Below are 17,609 nucleotides of genomic sequence, written 5' to 3'. Positions count from 1 at the left end.
ACTTAATTCGACTATATTCCATTATCCTCGTTTTGCTTTTGTTGATGTTCATCTTATAACTTCCCTTCAAGACACCATCCATTCCGTTCAACTGCTCTTCCAAGTCCTTTGCTGTCTCTGACAGAATTACAATGTCATCGGCGAACCTCAAAGTTTTTATTTCTTCTCCATGGATTGTAATACCTACTCCGAATATTTCTTTTGTTTCCTTTACTGCTTGCTCAATATACAGATTGAATAACATCGGGGAGAGGCTACAACCCTGTCTTACTCCCTTCCCAACCACTGCTTCCCTTTCATGTCCCTCTACTCTTATAACTGCCATCTGGTTTCTGTACAAATTGTAAATAGCCTTTCGCTCCCTGTATTTTACCCCTGCCACCTTTAGAATTTGAAAGAGAGTATTCCAGTCTACATTGTCAAAAGCTTTCTCTAAGTCTACAAATGCTAGAAACGTAGGTTTGCCTTTCCTTAATCTTTCTTCTAAGATATGTCGTAAGGTAGGTATTGCCTCACGTGTTCCAGTATTTCTACGGAATCCAAACTGATCTCCCCCAAGGTCGGCTTTTACTAGTTTTTCCATTCGTCTGTAAAGAATTCGTGTTAGTATTTTGCTGCTGTGGCTTATTAAACTGATTGTTCGGTAATTTTCACATCTGTCAACACCTGCTTTCTTTGGAATTGGAATTATTATATTCTTGTTGAAGTCTGAGGGTATTTCGCCTGTTTCATACATCTTGCTCACCAGATGGTAGAGTTTTGTCAGGACTGGCTCTCCCAAGGCCGTCAGTAGTTCCAATGGAATGTTGTCTACTCCGGGGGTCTTTCAGTGCTCTGTCAAAATCTTCACGCAGTATCGTATCTCCCATTTCATCTTCATCTACATCCTCTTCCATTTCCATAATATTGTCCTCAAGTACATTGCCCTTGTATAGACTCTCTATATACTCCCTCCACCTTTCTGCTTTCCCTTCTTTGCTTAGAACTGGGTTTCCATCTGAGCTCTTGATATTCATACAAGTGGCTCTCTTTTCTCCTGTAGGCAGTATCTATCTTACCCCTAGTGAGATAAGCCTCTACATCCTTACATTTGTCCTCTAGCCATCCCTGCTTAGCTATTTTGCACTTCCTGTCTATCTCATTTTTGAGACGTTTGTATTCCTTTTTGCCTGCTTCATTTACTGCATTTTTATATTTTCTCCTTTCAGCAATTGAATTCAATATTTCTTCCTTTACCCAAGGATTTCTACTAGCCCTCGTCTTTTTACCTGCTTGATCCTCTGCTGCCTTCACTACTTCATCGCTCAAAGCTACCCATTGTTCTTCTACTGTATTTCTTTCCCCCATTCCTGTCAATTGTTCCCTTATGCTCTCCCTGAAACTCTGTACCACCTCTGGTTCTTTCAGTTTATCGAGGTCGCATCTCCTTAAATCCCCACCTTTTTGCAGTGTCTTCAGTTTTAATCTAGAGGTCATAACCAATAGATTGTGGTCAGAGTCCAGGGATCTGACATTCCACGCTCTGATCCGTAGAACGCCTGTTTTCTTTCTCCTGATAACGACATCCTCTTGAGTAGTCCCCGCCCGGAGATCCGAATGGGGGACTATTTTACCTCCGGGATATTTTACCCAAGAGGACGCCATCATCATTTAATCATAGAGTAAAGCTGCATGCCCTCGGTAAAAATTACGGCCTTGCTTTCAGCCGTTCGCAGTACCAGCACAGCAAGGCCGTTTTGGTTATTGTTACAAGGGCAGATCAGTCAATCATCCAGACTGTTGCCCTTGCAACTACTGAGAAGGCTGCTGCCCCTCTTCAGGAACCACACGTTTGTGTGGCCTCTCAACACCACTACCCTACTACCGTAGGAGCAGCTGTTTGCTGTCTGAAGGGAGAGCTCGGAGGTGCGCAGGTCAGTGGCTCGCAGACCACCGGACAGTCTTTTGCGGTGCATCTGTTGGGTGCCAAAGCAACACTGGCGAACACAGACCATATCTTCTGTGGGTGGCACAAGGCACCATTCTGTGACCGTTATTACAGCCAAGAGGCGTAATGGAAAGAAACGCCGTTTTTGGCAAATGCCGAGAAGGCACTATTGTACACAAAACGTAGAAAGCTGTGTTTTCTGGGAAATGCCAGATGCTACAGATGCTATCTGGAAAATATTTTACAGACGTGATATGTTGCGGAAACTGACTTCACAAAAACCAAATTTTATGCTACGTAGGAACTGCCAGGTTTGGCTAATGTGAATGAACTGGAGGTCATACAGAGAAACGCGATTGTACAGGTAACAGTAGCCTCCTTAATCACAGAGAGAGGCGCCTTTGTTCATTGTTGAATGGTGGGTCACATGTTACTGGTTTACTGCCTAAGGAATGTTATTACCGATTCGCATTTGGAAGAAACACTGTGCAGACAATCCGAGTAGAGTAAAGGTCAAAAACGCGGAAACGCGAGATTTTCCTTTAGAGGACACTCGGAACAAAACCTCTTATTGCTTCTCGTCCACAGAGAGCTGTCATAGCTTCACCTCTGAGAGTCTTGACCACTAAGGTCCACCACCAAAGCAAGTGTACCCAGGGTCTTGGAGAGATTTCTGGCTGATTTGCATTTGGTCAGTGGAAAGAGTCGTTGGTGTGGTGCCAGATTCAATGACCAGTTTCCTTTTTCAATTCTGACCATAGGTTCAATGCATTTTTTTCTTTAGTACTATCGGTCTTTTGTCCTATCATCATGGTGATCGTGGTACAACTTCAATTGAACCGTTTACGCGATTATTAGAATCTTACTCCAGACACACTCATCAGGTGTCCGAAATTTTGCTAGGATAATATTTTCATTGCTTGTCGAATGTTTTCTCTAACATAATAAAGCCAATTAATTGCAATTCTTGTTTAATTTCGCAGTCGTTAAATTCCTAATTCATTAATATGGATGGTGTTTCATTAACGTATGACAGTTACAGGGCTAAATTTCCATACTTCGAACTTTGAATCACACGAGCGTAGGCTAGCACTGGGTGTCATGTGGAGGACCAGAATTGAATCTGTGGTACTTTCAGAGACTTTTTCGTGGTGCAACTACCGGAATGGGGTACACTTCCTTTCGTGAAGGCAATTGAGGAGATAGACGAACGTTAATAATTGGCTGCAAGATCTGGAAAGCTTATAAGAGCTGGTAGGGGAATGAATGCACTCACCATATCCAGCTGACGCCATGTGACACTGGATGACTCGGCGGCCAAAGTTCGCCAAGCGTTCTACAGAATCACGACGTGGAGTTCGTAAAACTTGGTATTGTTCATGCAGACTTGGCGCAACTTCTATATTGCGACTTGTATTCTCAGTAAGTCTTGTTACTGATTATTTCACCTGGCAGTACTATTGCACGCCAGCTCTCTCACTCACATCTAAGCAGGTGTCCTTGATAAGTCAATATCAAATATGTACAGTATATTAACAACTTATAGTCAAAATGATAATTAATTGTAATAGCGGTGACAGTATGTACAATAAGGCGTATGTGGGATTTAAGAAATTTCTGTCTTACTTCCTGATTATTTTCTTGTGTAATATGAGCACTGATGTGTAACACAAACGTGAGATAACAATGCAGAAGAAATAAATGGTGGAGAGTTGACAGGTCAGACGAAGGGCGAGAATAATAGGGTCAGATTGGCAGATGAAATAGAGAAAACAAAACAGAAATAGACAGGACTGAGAAAATCATAGATGGTGTGTAATGCGAGATGGGTACTGGTTCCATGTTTCACAGAAGGAAAGCAGTAGCAATAAGCATAAAGAGAAGCTATGGCGATGACAAGAGGGACAGCTCCAATCTCTTCTTGAATGCAGGGTGGTTTCAGGCACGATGTATGTTACAGGGTGGTAGGTTCTATTAGTCGTATGGGTGAAATGGACAAGTATATGAAGAAATATTTGATGTTGTGCAAAGTACAGCTAAGATTTCTCCTGTATCCATTATGGCACTGCATGCGAAAATCAAATTGCTTATCCAGTCTCATCGAAGCTACGTTTAGGAAGGACTGATGTGATCAAACTACGAATGTTGCAGGCATATCCTACACTAGCATTTCCAGCTAGCTCTACAAGTGCCGTGCTGAGCTACATCACGGTAGTAAAAATTTGACAGGTGTAAAGATTGGATTACTTTTTGTTCAATTTGAGATGTAAGTATTTTTCCAAAACTTGGATGGCGTAAAAGTAGGAGGGATATATCGTGTGTCCTGTAACAGTGAAAAGAAATCTAAAATGTCTGTAAAGAAGTAATCCTTAGTTTGCGACACTATTGGTAGGTATACTTCCGTTAAGACACTGCCGATAAAATGTTTAGTAGTGGTTGTTTTTTGAATCATGAGTCTTCTTATGGGTTGATGCCACTCCCCCACAGTTCTCCTGTGCCACCCTCTTCATCTCAGCGTAGCACTGGCAACATACATCCTCAACTATTTGTTGCATTAATTCCAGTATCTTTCTCCCACTACAATTTTTACCCTCTACAGCTTACCTAGTACTATGAAAGTTACTCTGTGTTGTCTTAACACATGTCCGATCATCCTACCCCTTCTCCTTGTCAGTGTTTTCCAAATAGTGCTCTCTTCGTGGATTCTGAAGAGAACCTCCCCCTTCTTACTTGTCCTCCTAAGTTTCAGCATCTTTCAATACCACTACGCTTCGATTCTCTTCTTTTTCAAGTTTTCCCACAGTCAATTCTTCACAATGTTGTATTCCATGTTGTATTCCAGGAATAAATTCTCAGAAATATTGAAATACTGCAGATCCTTTGGATTCGCCTTTCCTTCCACTTTTGTAGCAGGCTATGTTACATTATTCCAGAAGCCAGTAATACAACGTTCTACAACTGCTTTCGCAGACTCACGACGGCCCGACACCCGGACACCTCGACCAAGGAGAGTACATTCCTCCGATTCTGTGGGTGTTTTCGTGATGTCTTCCTGTAATATCAGTATCACCTAGCCTTGTGACAACATTTCGCCTCAGTGGCCGAAATGGGCCAGCACTTCACGATTCCCAATACTATGTCGCCGGGACAGCTGTTGCGTTTTTTGGGGTGACTTAGGCACCCAAGCTGTGCTACTTCCCTAGTGGGAGAGCAGCAGTGTTTTAATTGTGACTCTGGCTGTGATGTCAGAAAGCATAGTGGTGTCTGCCTGTTCAACGTCGTGTTAGGATTGGAGGAACAAATTTTGCACGTCTTCTGGAGGGAGGCAGCTTGGTTCACTGAGACGTCCGGGACTGGTACATGAATGTGCTACCGTTTTCGACTGGCGATTTTTAGCTCTTGGTGCGTGCCGCATGTGGAGTATTTTACGGATTTGAGAGGAGTGTGAGGATACTATTACTGGTGCGACGGATGTGAAGGAGAGAGGAGTGTTGGAGAGTAGTTTTCCATGGACGCAGTGAAGGAGAGAGTAGTGTTGGAGAGTGGATTCTTGCAGTGACCTTGAACAAGGAGGTGGATTCGGACGAGAGTAAGAAATGGAGACCCACATTGGAGCCGACGCAGAGGCTCACTGATCACGACATTCTAGAAATCTACATGCACGTGGTGAGCAGTTCGGAGCAGTGGCAATAGGAATCTTTAAGGTGAATTTCACCAACTGCACTGTGCTCCTACAAAAGCAGGAGTCATTGATTTAAATATATGGTTCTAGCTTTGGTATTATCAGCTACAATGAATTAGTTACAGTAATAGCGCATAATTCATAATCAAAGTGAGAAGCAGAGTCGCTTTTCCACCCCTTTGCAATTTTGTCAACTGTGCATCAGTACACACTTAATTTTATTAAAAAGGAGCATGAATATAACCGACATGTTTTGCTGCTCTGTGTCCCATGTCTTCTGGAAATAAATATGTCGTTATCTTGAATGTCATCTGTTTTTGAACTAGGCAGCATTACTTTGGTAAATTTGATAAATTACGTTAAATGGTTCAAATGGCTCTGAGCACTATGGGACTTAACTTCTGAGGTCATCAGTCCCCTAGAACTTAGAACTACTTAAACCTAACTAACCTAAGGACATCACACACATCCATGCCCGAGGAAGGATTCGAACCTGCGACCGTATCGGTCTCGCGGTTCCAGACTGTAGCGCCTAGAACCGCACGGCTACCCCGGCCGGCAATTACGTTAACCTATGTTTGGAGTAGTACGAGTAATCTTGAAGTAGAGTACATGATGCCTACTTCAGTTTCACTGGTCATGGCAGAAGACTTTTTCATTCGTGTTTAGATTTCGTTGGGTTTAATTTTACAATAATGTGACTGAGGGGTGGTTCTGTTTCGTAGAAATCATCTGATGAAGAGGCTCATTGGCAGTAGGCATATACCTGCCCACCAGATGGGTAATTTCTTCTTTAAATTAAGGCCAAAGATTGTTAATAATATATTTTTTCAACTAATAATTCCCTTTTTGCTCTTCTAGCCAATGTCCTCCTTGCTCCATAAATCACGTTATTTTGCTTCTTGCGTCTAATGTAGCAGAATCCATTCACTTCTTGTACTTCATGGTCCCATAAGTAGATGTGAAGTTTACCACTAGAGTAATAATCTTGTTTCTACTACTCCTCATTTCTTTCTCTGTCTTCATTTTCTCTCAACCTGTACTCTACATTCATTAACCTATCCAGTCCATTCACAAGTCCTGTAGCTCAACTTGACTTTCACTGATGATAGCAATGTTATCAGCGGGTCGTATTGTTATTTTTTCACCCTCAGTTTTAAACACACTTTTGAAATTCTCTTTTATTCCCGTTACTGCTTCTTTTATGTCATGATTGAACGGTAGGGAAAAATAATGCGTTTGCAGTCTTACATCCTTTTCAATCCGCGCACTTTGTTCTCAGTCTCGATGGTGTCTATCACAAATATCCCTTGAGTCTAGCGTTGAAATTCTAGTACCCATGTCGACAGTATTCGGCACCTTCGAGTCAAGAGTGAGAGACGATAATCCCCTGTGTCTGTACTTGTGTGGCAGACCACCCCAAGACGGTGGCGTTCATCACGCACGGCGGGCAGCTGGGCCTGCAGGAGGCGGTGTGGGCGGGGGTGCCCCTGCTGGTGGTGCCCGTCAGGTCCGACCAGCGCCACAACGCCGCCGCCATGAGCCGCCGCGGCGTCGCCCTCAGCCTGACCGTGGGCCAGCTGACGGAGCACAGCCTGCGCGACGCTCTGGACAGGCTCATCAACGACACCAGGTGAGCACGCGTGACGAGCTGCAGGTTTCTACCAAACCCGACCACGTGACACGTGACAGGGCACGAAGCTCCGTGCTGTCTCGCCAATGGCACTATGTGCTGGTACCATGAACGGCCTCGACCCTGACCACGTGACAGCTGACCGACCACAGCGTGTATGAAACTGTGGACAGGTTCGACAACGACCCCAGATTACCTCACTTGGTGCTTGGGGCACCATCGCCAACTCGTAAGGCTGCAATCACAGTGGTGCCAACATCCGATAATTTGGTCGATTGTTGATATGGTACTACGAACTTGTTGATAGTTTCATGGCCACTTGTATTGCCTGTTAGCTTCAATCTCAGGATATTCTGCCAACGCTTGTTTAACGATTTTCCTGAAGTTAGCTGGATAGAGTGCCTTTCAAAGCTTAACGCCCCATTGCTGGTGGTGTACTACAGTCAATCTCGCGGCCACAGATTTTCTGTATCTGTCACACCAACGCCTGAGGGCTTTTCCCATTACAGCTGTTGCGCTCACTTTGTTACTTGCAACGACCCGTCGCTGCAGAACGGGACCTCGGGATCCGTTTACCACGAGGCGTTATTCCTGTCAAGTGCGGCGTTTGTACCGTTCATTCCCAGGGTGGCGCATATAATCAGCCGTATCTTCCGCAAACGTGGTATAAATTTGCAATATGACCAAGAAAATAGAAGAGTGCTACAGATCAGCAAAAGAGACCCACTTACAATGTTGGGAATGTATCACATACAGAGTATATGTGGGAAAGTCTGTACTGCAATGACTGGAGAACCCATCAGATCCAGTATCATTGAATACTAACAATATTACAGGTTGGGCCAGATGAGGAAACAAGCTACTGCAGAGCATGCGCTGTCTGAATGCAATCGCACAATAAAATTAGGTGACACTTAGGATCCTACTGTGAAACAGAAGCCATAGAAGTTCACAGACCTGACAATAGTTTCAACGAGATACAAGAAAGCCCTTGGACAAAGGGATACTGTATTCCTGTGCTACAGTGAACGACCATTGCAGGTAGCAAGGGGAGAAGCACAGTGGTAATGATGACGTGTCCCACTGACAAGTTCTGAGAGGAACTGAGAGGACTGCAAGAATGCGAGTCAAAGAACTTACTCGGCAGAAGGTCTGGTGGTCGTGGGCTGTCTTCTGTGCACTGGAAAGAGGCTGTAGGGTGAGTTAGAATACGGAACTCGGCTGGGATCTCAGGATACACTGGATGTAATCATAAATCATTGCATGAGGATATGTACACTAAAGCACCCCTGGCACATCCGTTTTATAAACAGTTCTATATACAAAGTCTACTAACTGCCTTCTTAGTAGTATAACTTCTCACAGCTCCCTGAGTCTAAGTCACAATATAGCAGAGGCGGGCGCACCAGACTGAGTGTTGACTACATCGAAACGAGTCTAAGCCCCTCGTCGTTATGCAGCACTGCACTACAATCTCACAGCATCATAACTCCAGCTAAACCAGAGGCGGGCAAACGTTGCACGCGGCTCATGAGCGCACAGCGCTGCACGTGTGCTGCTCGCGTGCAGTCGTCGACTGGGCCTGTGGCGACAGCCAGGCGCCGGCAGGTTGCGACAATGTAGTGCCAGGCTAAGCTGCAGACGTTTATGCGAAGCGACCACTACGTAGTGAACGTTATATTTCAAGAACCGGAAGATTCAGAATGAAACAAGGAATCTGAGAAGCGGAGATTTGCTATATTTTTAAAAGTAATGGAAGAATCATTTTTTATTTGTGCAAAAACGTGAAAATTCGAAATGTTTAATATGTGGCAGTATTCTCGCTGGTCAGCGGAAGTTTAGTATTGAAGGCCGTTATAATAAATTTCACAAGGACGAGTACAATTTATTGTCGGATTCTGAGTGGATGGGGAAACTGATTGAGCTTAAGAAGAGCGATCTGACGATACTAGATAAATCTGTTGTAGTTGCTGTTGTCAGGAGAGGTTATAACGATATGTTTACGTAATGTGTATACATAAACATCGACAGTGTGCGGCTGTTTCTTGTTGGATCGTCTGCTCAGTCGGAAGTTGCAGTGCAGAGGAGAGTAAACGTCTATTCAAAATATAATTATTTTGGATAGCTCAACATGAATTTCCTAAGGGACCGTAGTTTATCATGCATTTACCAGTAGAATATGGCGCGGAGAAAATATTTCGCCGCATGCAACTTCCGTCCGAACTCGACGAAAGAATTCGTGACTGTGAACTCTCTATTTGGCAGAAACATAAAGAAAATTAAATAACTTCATGAAGGAGTGAGACATAGATTCTATATTAAATAAATAGTCCATACACCATTTCCATTTAACTCTGAATTTATGGCAAGTAATAGACAAACTTACATTGCAATGAAGGATTTAACATGGATGTCGTTTTGACTGGAACTTCTCTTAATGAAAACAATTCCTTCGACGTTTTCACATACACGTCGCACAATAAATCTACTGCTAGGCACTTTTAGTATTACACCTTCACTTTTCACAAAAACAATATTATTTTTAACGATAATAATACGGCGGCAAGACATGCGCGTCCGACACAAGAGACAAGAGAAGAATGAGTAACTGTTCATCGAGAATATCTCGTACCTCAAAAAAAAAAAAAAAAAATGGAATAAAAGTGTTCTTCTTCTGTCTGTTTTTCGCGCCGCGGTTTTCAAAGTCAATAACTCACTGCATCTCTGACGGCGCTTCGACAATAAACAAGTTACGTCACAGGTCGTTCACCTTTTACATTCTCGCAACATTATTTGCTAACTGTAGCTGTTGCCGAGCGACTGCTCGATTAGTGAATGATTTAAAATGATAAGACAATCACATAATGTTACATTGCCTTCCATGGGAATCTTGGAAATCAAGGAGATTACCAAGATTCACATGTCACCGTTAACATTATGGGATTGAGTACTTTACAGATTTACATTGATCAAACACAGTATTCCTGTCATTTGATTATTAGGATTACACAAATATGGTGATCTCTCATTCATAGACAAAGACAGTTCTTAAGGTAAAGATACACAAAAAAATTAAAAAACTAAGACAGTAAATCTACGAAGTTTACAATGGACATTATACATTATACTCATTACAGTCTTTTTTTTTTTACAGAGTTCATACCGACCATCTTTGTGGCCTCAAGTTATTGTCCAGAGCTCATAGGCTCTTTGCTCCTGAAAGAAAACACATAGGATTCATCTTTTTATACGCACATAATTCTCACACATGGAATTTCTCACACGTGTCCATTTTTATGCACATATAATTCTCACACATGGAATTTCTCACACGTGTCCATTTTCCATTGCTCACTAGTTGTCATGATTTTTACGCTTTCACTGTTTGTGTATTGACAGGTAAGTTAAAATTTGATTCTTCTCCATGTGAAGCTTATGCCTTGAGAAGTTGGATCGCTACTTTGCGCTCTCCGAGTAGAAAACTTTTCATCAGCTCTGGCGGGCGAGTCTCACTCGCACGTTACGTACACACGTTACATGTAACAAAAGAAATATAAATACCCATTAGTCTAAAAACTAAGCTTAAATCTATTTTAGGACTTGGGATTCATAGAAATTTGACTTTGTCACTATTCGCGTGTGGTTTGACTGTTCACATTTCATCCACGGGATATAACATTAGCATTGTATGTGATATATTGTGAACTCATATAAGAGTCTTTTATTTTGGGAGCGGCTTTCATGGAAAGTCCGTTTCGTCGAACTGAGGCGGGAGTGCTGTGCTAGTGCATCACTTTAAATTTAACGCGTTTGTTGCGTCGATGTACGTTGACACAGGCTGATTGTTAGAGCTGAATCGCAACTCGAGGCGCTCACTAGCCTCCACGCGGTACTTCAGCTTTTCCGCGCACGGTTCAGTGAACACGTTGCGTCGATGGTGTTGTGGTATTTTGTGGTTTGCTGAGCTGGTGAGGAGGGACGAGAATTATCAGGAACAGAGGCTCCATTGAAACCATCCCTGTCTCCACATTTTCCAGCCGATTTTGAAGATTTTAAGGTAGGCTAGTGCTCGCACTTTGCAAAGCAGCTAACACACTTGGTTTCCGATGCACTGCACGTAATCACATCACCGCCTTCGGTTACACAACCGGACTATCATTGTCCGTCGGCCTATCTGCACGTTTAACACTTTTTTCTCTTCACCGTGAATGAAATTATCACTTACTTATAACAACGATGCATTGCTTCGTGTCTGTGGCAGACTTCCACACCATTTTAAGCCTTCACTTATACACTACTATGTACACAATTTTTTTTTACAGTTTATAATCAAATAGTTTGTCTCACTTTGAAGCTTGTTAATTCAGAGCTTTGATTATCATGTCCATTTCAATTTCTGTTACTTTGTTGGTAACTACCTTAACATTTCGCTTTACATTGTTCCTCATCTTTCTCTAAGACTAATTATGCTTTTAGTTCACAGTCTCAATACATTAGTTTCTCCGATCTGTTAGCAATTATTATTATTTTAATTCATTTCAATCGTTCTTTCTATTTATTAGATTCATTAAAGTTATTACTGTCATTTCAACAAAAATTCTCTTTTTACTAGGTGTGAGGATCAATCAGTCACATTTGATTGCCCTCTCACATGAGAACAGAACACCATTCAAGAAAATTTCAAATTCCTTATCGCGATCTCGGTTTGCGTCTCGGATTGACTTTAAAAGGAAAAATAAAGACATTTCAAAACTAGCTTTTCTCGATTTCGTTCACGCGCTTCCTTTTGAAAATCGTATGCCAAACCAGCCTTCCACGTCAACCGCATTTCTCAATCTGTGACGTCAAGTCTACGGGACGGGTTTAGGCGGGTTAGGATATTTACACAAATTCAGAAGAAAGACATAGATATAATAGTACATAGAAGAAGAAATCTAGCAAACAACTCCTTGTTCCTTATGACTCAGAAATTAATTTTCCTTTGCGCCGTACGTCTGCGTACACGCTCCAATTACAAACTAGCTACTTTGTTTTGCCGGCGGTTTCATTGTCATTTTATTCTCGCCTTGACGCCTGCTTGCACTACACTGCATTGGCCTCTATATATGACCTTAAGTCATAATTGCTTTGTCCTTGCCACTTACATTCTTATACTTGGTATTTATTTCACTTATGGCTTTGAATGTATCTGTCCTGCGTATTGCAATTACAATTAATGCTACTTTGTTTATCTAGCTGAAGGATAGCGCTTTCGTGGTCATGTTGGTACTTACAAGTAACTCACATGTTTCGTAAACATTACGTTATTTTAATGCAGAGATGAACCTGTTCCAGATTTCTATGTACATTGGAACTTAATCTAGACATAGCTGACTTATAAACTAGTTACTTGTTTTCCTTTTCAGTGGGATCAGGAACCAATAATTGTCAAGCGACCCTTGTCCTTGACGAAAATAAATTTCGTTTCTGGATCATTGCTCCTTGAACTTAAAAGAAATTCTTACATACTATGTTTTATTTTCACTTCTTTAGCTTTTCATATCGCAGAAGCCGGCGTGTTAGGCACATCCTTCGCTTTATATTTCATTTCTCTCTCTTAAATATTATCTCCTTAAAACTAAATCTTAAAACTAGAGTTCTTGGAGTTGATCACTTTCTTTGTTAAACAAGATTATTTTTTTATTGTCAGCTTGTATGTACTTAAATTACGGCTCAAGATAACATATTTTAAATTGTCTGCTGTATAGCAAGATAGACTCACTGTCGTGTAATATATATTCTAAGCATTTTTTTTTTAACGAAGTCAAATCAGTTGTCACTTAGTCACTAGCGGCTAACCTTCTCTTGTCATTATAAAGCTTTCCTTTTGACTTATTCTGTAGCATGATATTTTTTAAGATCAGAGTGATGGTATAATCCTTTTATTTTTCCATTTGCGGGATCAGAAATCAGATAACAACCTATATGCGGTATACGAAGGATCTCGTAAGGTCCCTCAAAAGACTTTGCCATTTTTGATTTTAGTGTAAGAGCAACGATGGTTTAAAGTGTGTTTTTAGCAAGACCTTTTCGCCTACTTTATAAGTTAACACCTTATTTCAGTACAAGTACGTCAAGGTTAGTCTCTCCATCGAAGTGGTAGCCCCTATTCTGTCTCACAGCATCACTTAGGGAGCTTTCAGATGCTGAACTTAGTTTTCCTGTTTGTGTGGTTTTGATTGGCCTTCATCATTAGAAAGTTCGACCAATCTGACATTATGAGAACACTGAGGAACAAAATTACAGTTATGCCCAAACCTCGTGTCAAAATGTTGCTGCGTTTGTTCTGGTGTCCAATACGTGTTACTGTCTTCCGCGTTTGCGAAAAATACAGGGGGATTGTAATGCCTTCGCGGGGTCTGATAATTTTTATTACTATTATGATTTCCGGAATTGTTACTGTGAAATCCACCTTCACACTGTGGGTTGCCGTTAAACTGTGTGTTTCTGTACATTCCCTGCGCTTGATTTTTACTAGGCGCGGAGTTGTATTGGTATGAGTGGGCGTTATCAGCTGTTTGTTGCTGCCCGTAATTTGAGTGTTGGCTGCGCGAGTACGGTGCATTCCATTGCGATCCGCTCTGCTGTTGCCAACCTTTTTGACTGAAACCGTTTCCAAACTTCTGCTTGCACGATTGATTGCCGTACTGGTTACCAGTCGTGTTATACACAGGGTTGAATCGGTTGTGTTGATTATGTCTATTCCTTTTGTGCGGATACCCACTGCCTTTATTTCCGTTTTGCCAATCGTTACTACTTTTTGAACCGTTCCCTGGCTTTTCATAGCCGTTACTGTCGTAATGTTGTGGCCAAGAATTGTGCGGAGTATTCCGCGGTTTGTTAGCTCTCATGTCCTCATAGATCAGGTCTAGGGAATCTAATATCGACAGAAAGGTATCTGGATCATCATCTGGTATGGCTATCATCTTTTCACGAATCGAAATGGGTAATTTAGACTTGAGAATCATAATTACATCTTTACTATTGATGGGGTTATCCCAATACCTAATTTTGCCAAGGTATTTTTCGAAGTACTTTCTCAGGCTACTATTCCTGGGGTCAAATTGTTCTGCATTATAGACTTCTTTACGAAGGCGCTTCTGAACACCTTCGCTCCAAAATTTGCTGAGGAAACAGTGCTCAAACTCCTCATATGTTCGACACTTATCAACCATTTCTGTTCCCCATATTGCCGATTCGCCACCTATATATCCGGTAACAAATTGAATACGCTGTCTATCAGTCCACGAATTTGGAAAAATGCCGGAGAATCCACGAAGAAAGACAATTGGGTGGATATTTCGTTTTTCTGGGTTAAAGGTTTGAAAAACTCGATGCTTTATCATGCTTTCTTCCTTCATCATTTTTACTACTGAGTCAGATTCTTGATTTCGGCGACTAACTAGAATATGTGGTGGTGAAGTGTGTTCATTAGATACAACAGGTATTCGGAATTGACGAAATAATTCATCTTCTTCCTCTGAGGCTAAAGAGTTAGGATAATTCGGTCTCTGTATTCGGGAACTACTACTCACTTGTGCCTTCAGGTTATTTAGCTGTTCCGTTACCTCTTGCTTCCAATTTGGTAATTCTTGCTGAAGGGTACGCCTAATGCTACCGAGTTCAGACATTACGGTATCTCCGGAGCTTCCAGGAGCTGACAAGATACCAAGAGTGGTTGCTTTCACAGTCTCTACTAGGTCTTTGTTAATTTTATCTTCGACAAATTTGTCCTTTCCAGCAATCCAGTTCTCATACTTTTCTCTAAATTCTCTCTCATGAGTATCTAGCCTCTCCTTTACTTTCGTTTCCGTTTCCAGAGTCAAGTTTGACATTCCCTCAGTTAGTTTTTCTACCTGCGTAGTTACTCTGTCTAATCTGTGATTAACCGTGGTTACGGTGGAGTCAAGATTCTTGGTTGCGTTTCGGATGTCAGCTGTCTCGCTTTGCATGGTAGCTAAAGTGTCATTCAGTTCGAAAATTATTCCACTTCGCATTTGAGAAACAGCATCCTTAACTTGCTTTGCTACTTCTTTCGCTACGTTTTCTCTAACAGTTTTTATTTCTTCGCTTACTGTAGAAAGTTTATCTTCAATTACTGTAGAAAGTTTATCTTCAAGTGAGGCTAACATTTGTCTATTTTCGTCTTTCAAATCATTTTTAATGGAATTCACCATTTGGCGATTTTCCTCTTTCAATTGGCGATTTCCGTCCTGCATCATTTGACTTATTTGACTCAGTAGCTGTTTGAATACATCGTCTGTCACTACCCCTGAATTGCTTTCACCTGCCTCCCTTGTAACCGGTATATGGCTACGACTACTAGTGGCAGAAACTATGTTGGCATTGTCTAGTTCAGTACCGGTAACATTATGGTGTGAGACACCAAAGTCCGTAAGATTTCCCACTTCACTTTCTACAATTGTTTCAATTGGTGTCTCAGCCCTACTAATTACCGTGCGGGACCGTAAGCGACGCGACACTTCACTCGTTTCATTCCGTTCATTAGAATCTAGTGATGACATTTTATCGTCTGCCATAGCTCACTTATTTACAAACAGTAAGTCAATGAAGTTCGTTTGAGCTACGGCCGTCAGCTGTCGACAGAGATGTAATTTATCGGTTGCGAGTCGGTTGTCACTGCTACGTCACAAGATCGGAATGTCGGGAGATGCACGTCACGAGAACAAGAGACTATTCTGGACCGTAAAGAAAGTATGGCTGCACACTGTTCAAAATAAATGAAAACTAAGGCTGGTCAGCTCCGTGAACAGGCAGCGGACATTTAAAAACAAATGATATGCAATACACAACAATGGAATTTAAACAATACTTGAAGAAATTTCTAATCTACTAAATGCAATCTACTGAATTCAAAGCAAATTTTACTGCAACTACTAAAGATCGCCACAAATTGATTAATGTCGGCTGAAATTAAGGAAGCTTGGCTACGGCTAACGAAATTTTAACTTACGTTACTGATGACTGCCTTGGGCGTTGCAACTAGATTTTCGCACAAATTCTGTTCCAAAAAAAATCTCTCTTCCGTAATTTTCTCTGAATATCTCGTTTCTTTCGCTCAATGGAAATTTTACTGGATGGCGTTTGATGTCATGTAACAAATAAAAAGCACAAGATTAGCTACAATTATTTATGAATATTCCCACAATGCGTATCTTATATAAATTATTATTCCTTTGAGTATATTTTTTTTTATTCAGGTCCCTATTCGGGCGCCAATTATAACGATATGTTTACGTAATGTGTATACATAAACATACAGTTATAAATGTCCCCGTTCGTAGTCGCTAATTATAACAATATGTTACTTTTGTGCTGTAACATATAGCTATGATCAGCGGTGGAAACATATTTGCGAACGCCGACTGTGTGCGGCTGTTTCTTGTTGGATCGTCTGATCAGTCGGAAGTTGCAGTGCAGAGGAGAGTAAACGCCTATTCAAAATATAATTATTTTGGATAGCTCAACATGAATTTCCTAAGGGACCGTAGTTTATCATGCATTTACCAGTAGAATATGGCGCGGAGAAAATATTTCGCCGCATGCAACTTCCGTCCGAACTCGACGAAAGAATTCGTGACTGTGAACTCTCTATTTGGCAGAAACATAAAGAAAATTAAATAACTTCATGAAGGAGTGAGACATAGATTCTATATTAAATAAATAGTCCATACACCATTTCCATTTAACTCTGAATTTATGGCAAGTAATAGACAAACTTACATTGCAATGAAGGATTTAACATGGATGTCGTTTTGACTGGAACTTCTCTTAATGAAAACAATTCCTTCGACGTTTTCACATACACGTCGCACAATAAATCTACTGCTAGGCGCTTTTAGTATTACACCTTCACTTTTCACAAAAACAATATTATTTTTAACGATAATAATACGGCGGCAAGACATGCGCGTCCGACACAAGAGACAAGAGAAGAATGAGTAACTGTTCATCGAGAATATCTCGTACCTCAAAAAAAAAAAAAAAAATGGAATAAAAGTGTTCTTCTTCTGTCTGTTTTTCGCGCCGCGGTTTTCAAAGTCAATAACTCACTGCATCTCTGACGGCGCTTCGACAATAAACAAGTTACGTCACAGGTCGTTCACCTTTTACATTCTCGCAACATTATTTGCTAACTGTAGCTGTTGCCGAGCGACTGCTCGATTAGTGAATGATTTAAAATGATAAGACAATCACATAATGTTACAAGGTCTGCGACTTTCTTTCGCCATGTCTCTCATCTAACTGATTTAACATTTTATGGAGCACTGTTTTCAATTTTTCAGGACGACAACAATAGTAGCCCA

General features: G+C 41.4%; 1 protein-coding gene across 1 annotated transcript in view; it reads left to right on the top strand.

Annotated features, from left to right (window-relative positions):
- Positions 1-17,609, top strand: part of LOC126191100 (UDP-glucosyltransferase 2-like) — a 116,681-nt gene that overhangs the window by 89,442 nt on the left and 9,630 nt on the right. The window contains exon 6 of the mRNA XM_049931835.1: positions 7,023-7,242. Coding sequence (XP_049787792.1) covers positions 7,023-7,242 — 220 coding nt within the window. The remainder of the gene's footprint in view (positions 1-7,022; positions 7,243-17,609) is intronic.

The sequence above is a fragment of the Schistocerca cancellata genome, chromosome 6, assembly GCF_023864275.1.
Source record: "Schistocerca cancellata isolate TAMUIC-IGC-003103 chromosome 6, iqSchCanc2.1, whole genome shotgun sequence".
NCBI lineage: Eukaryota > Metazoa > Arthropoda > Insecta > Orthoptera > Acrididae > Schistocerca > Schistocerca cancellata.
The sequence above is the reverse complement of the archived record's forward strand: the minus strand, read 5'-3'. Positions and strand labels throughout refer to the sequence as shown.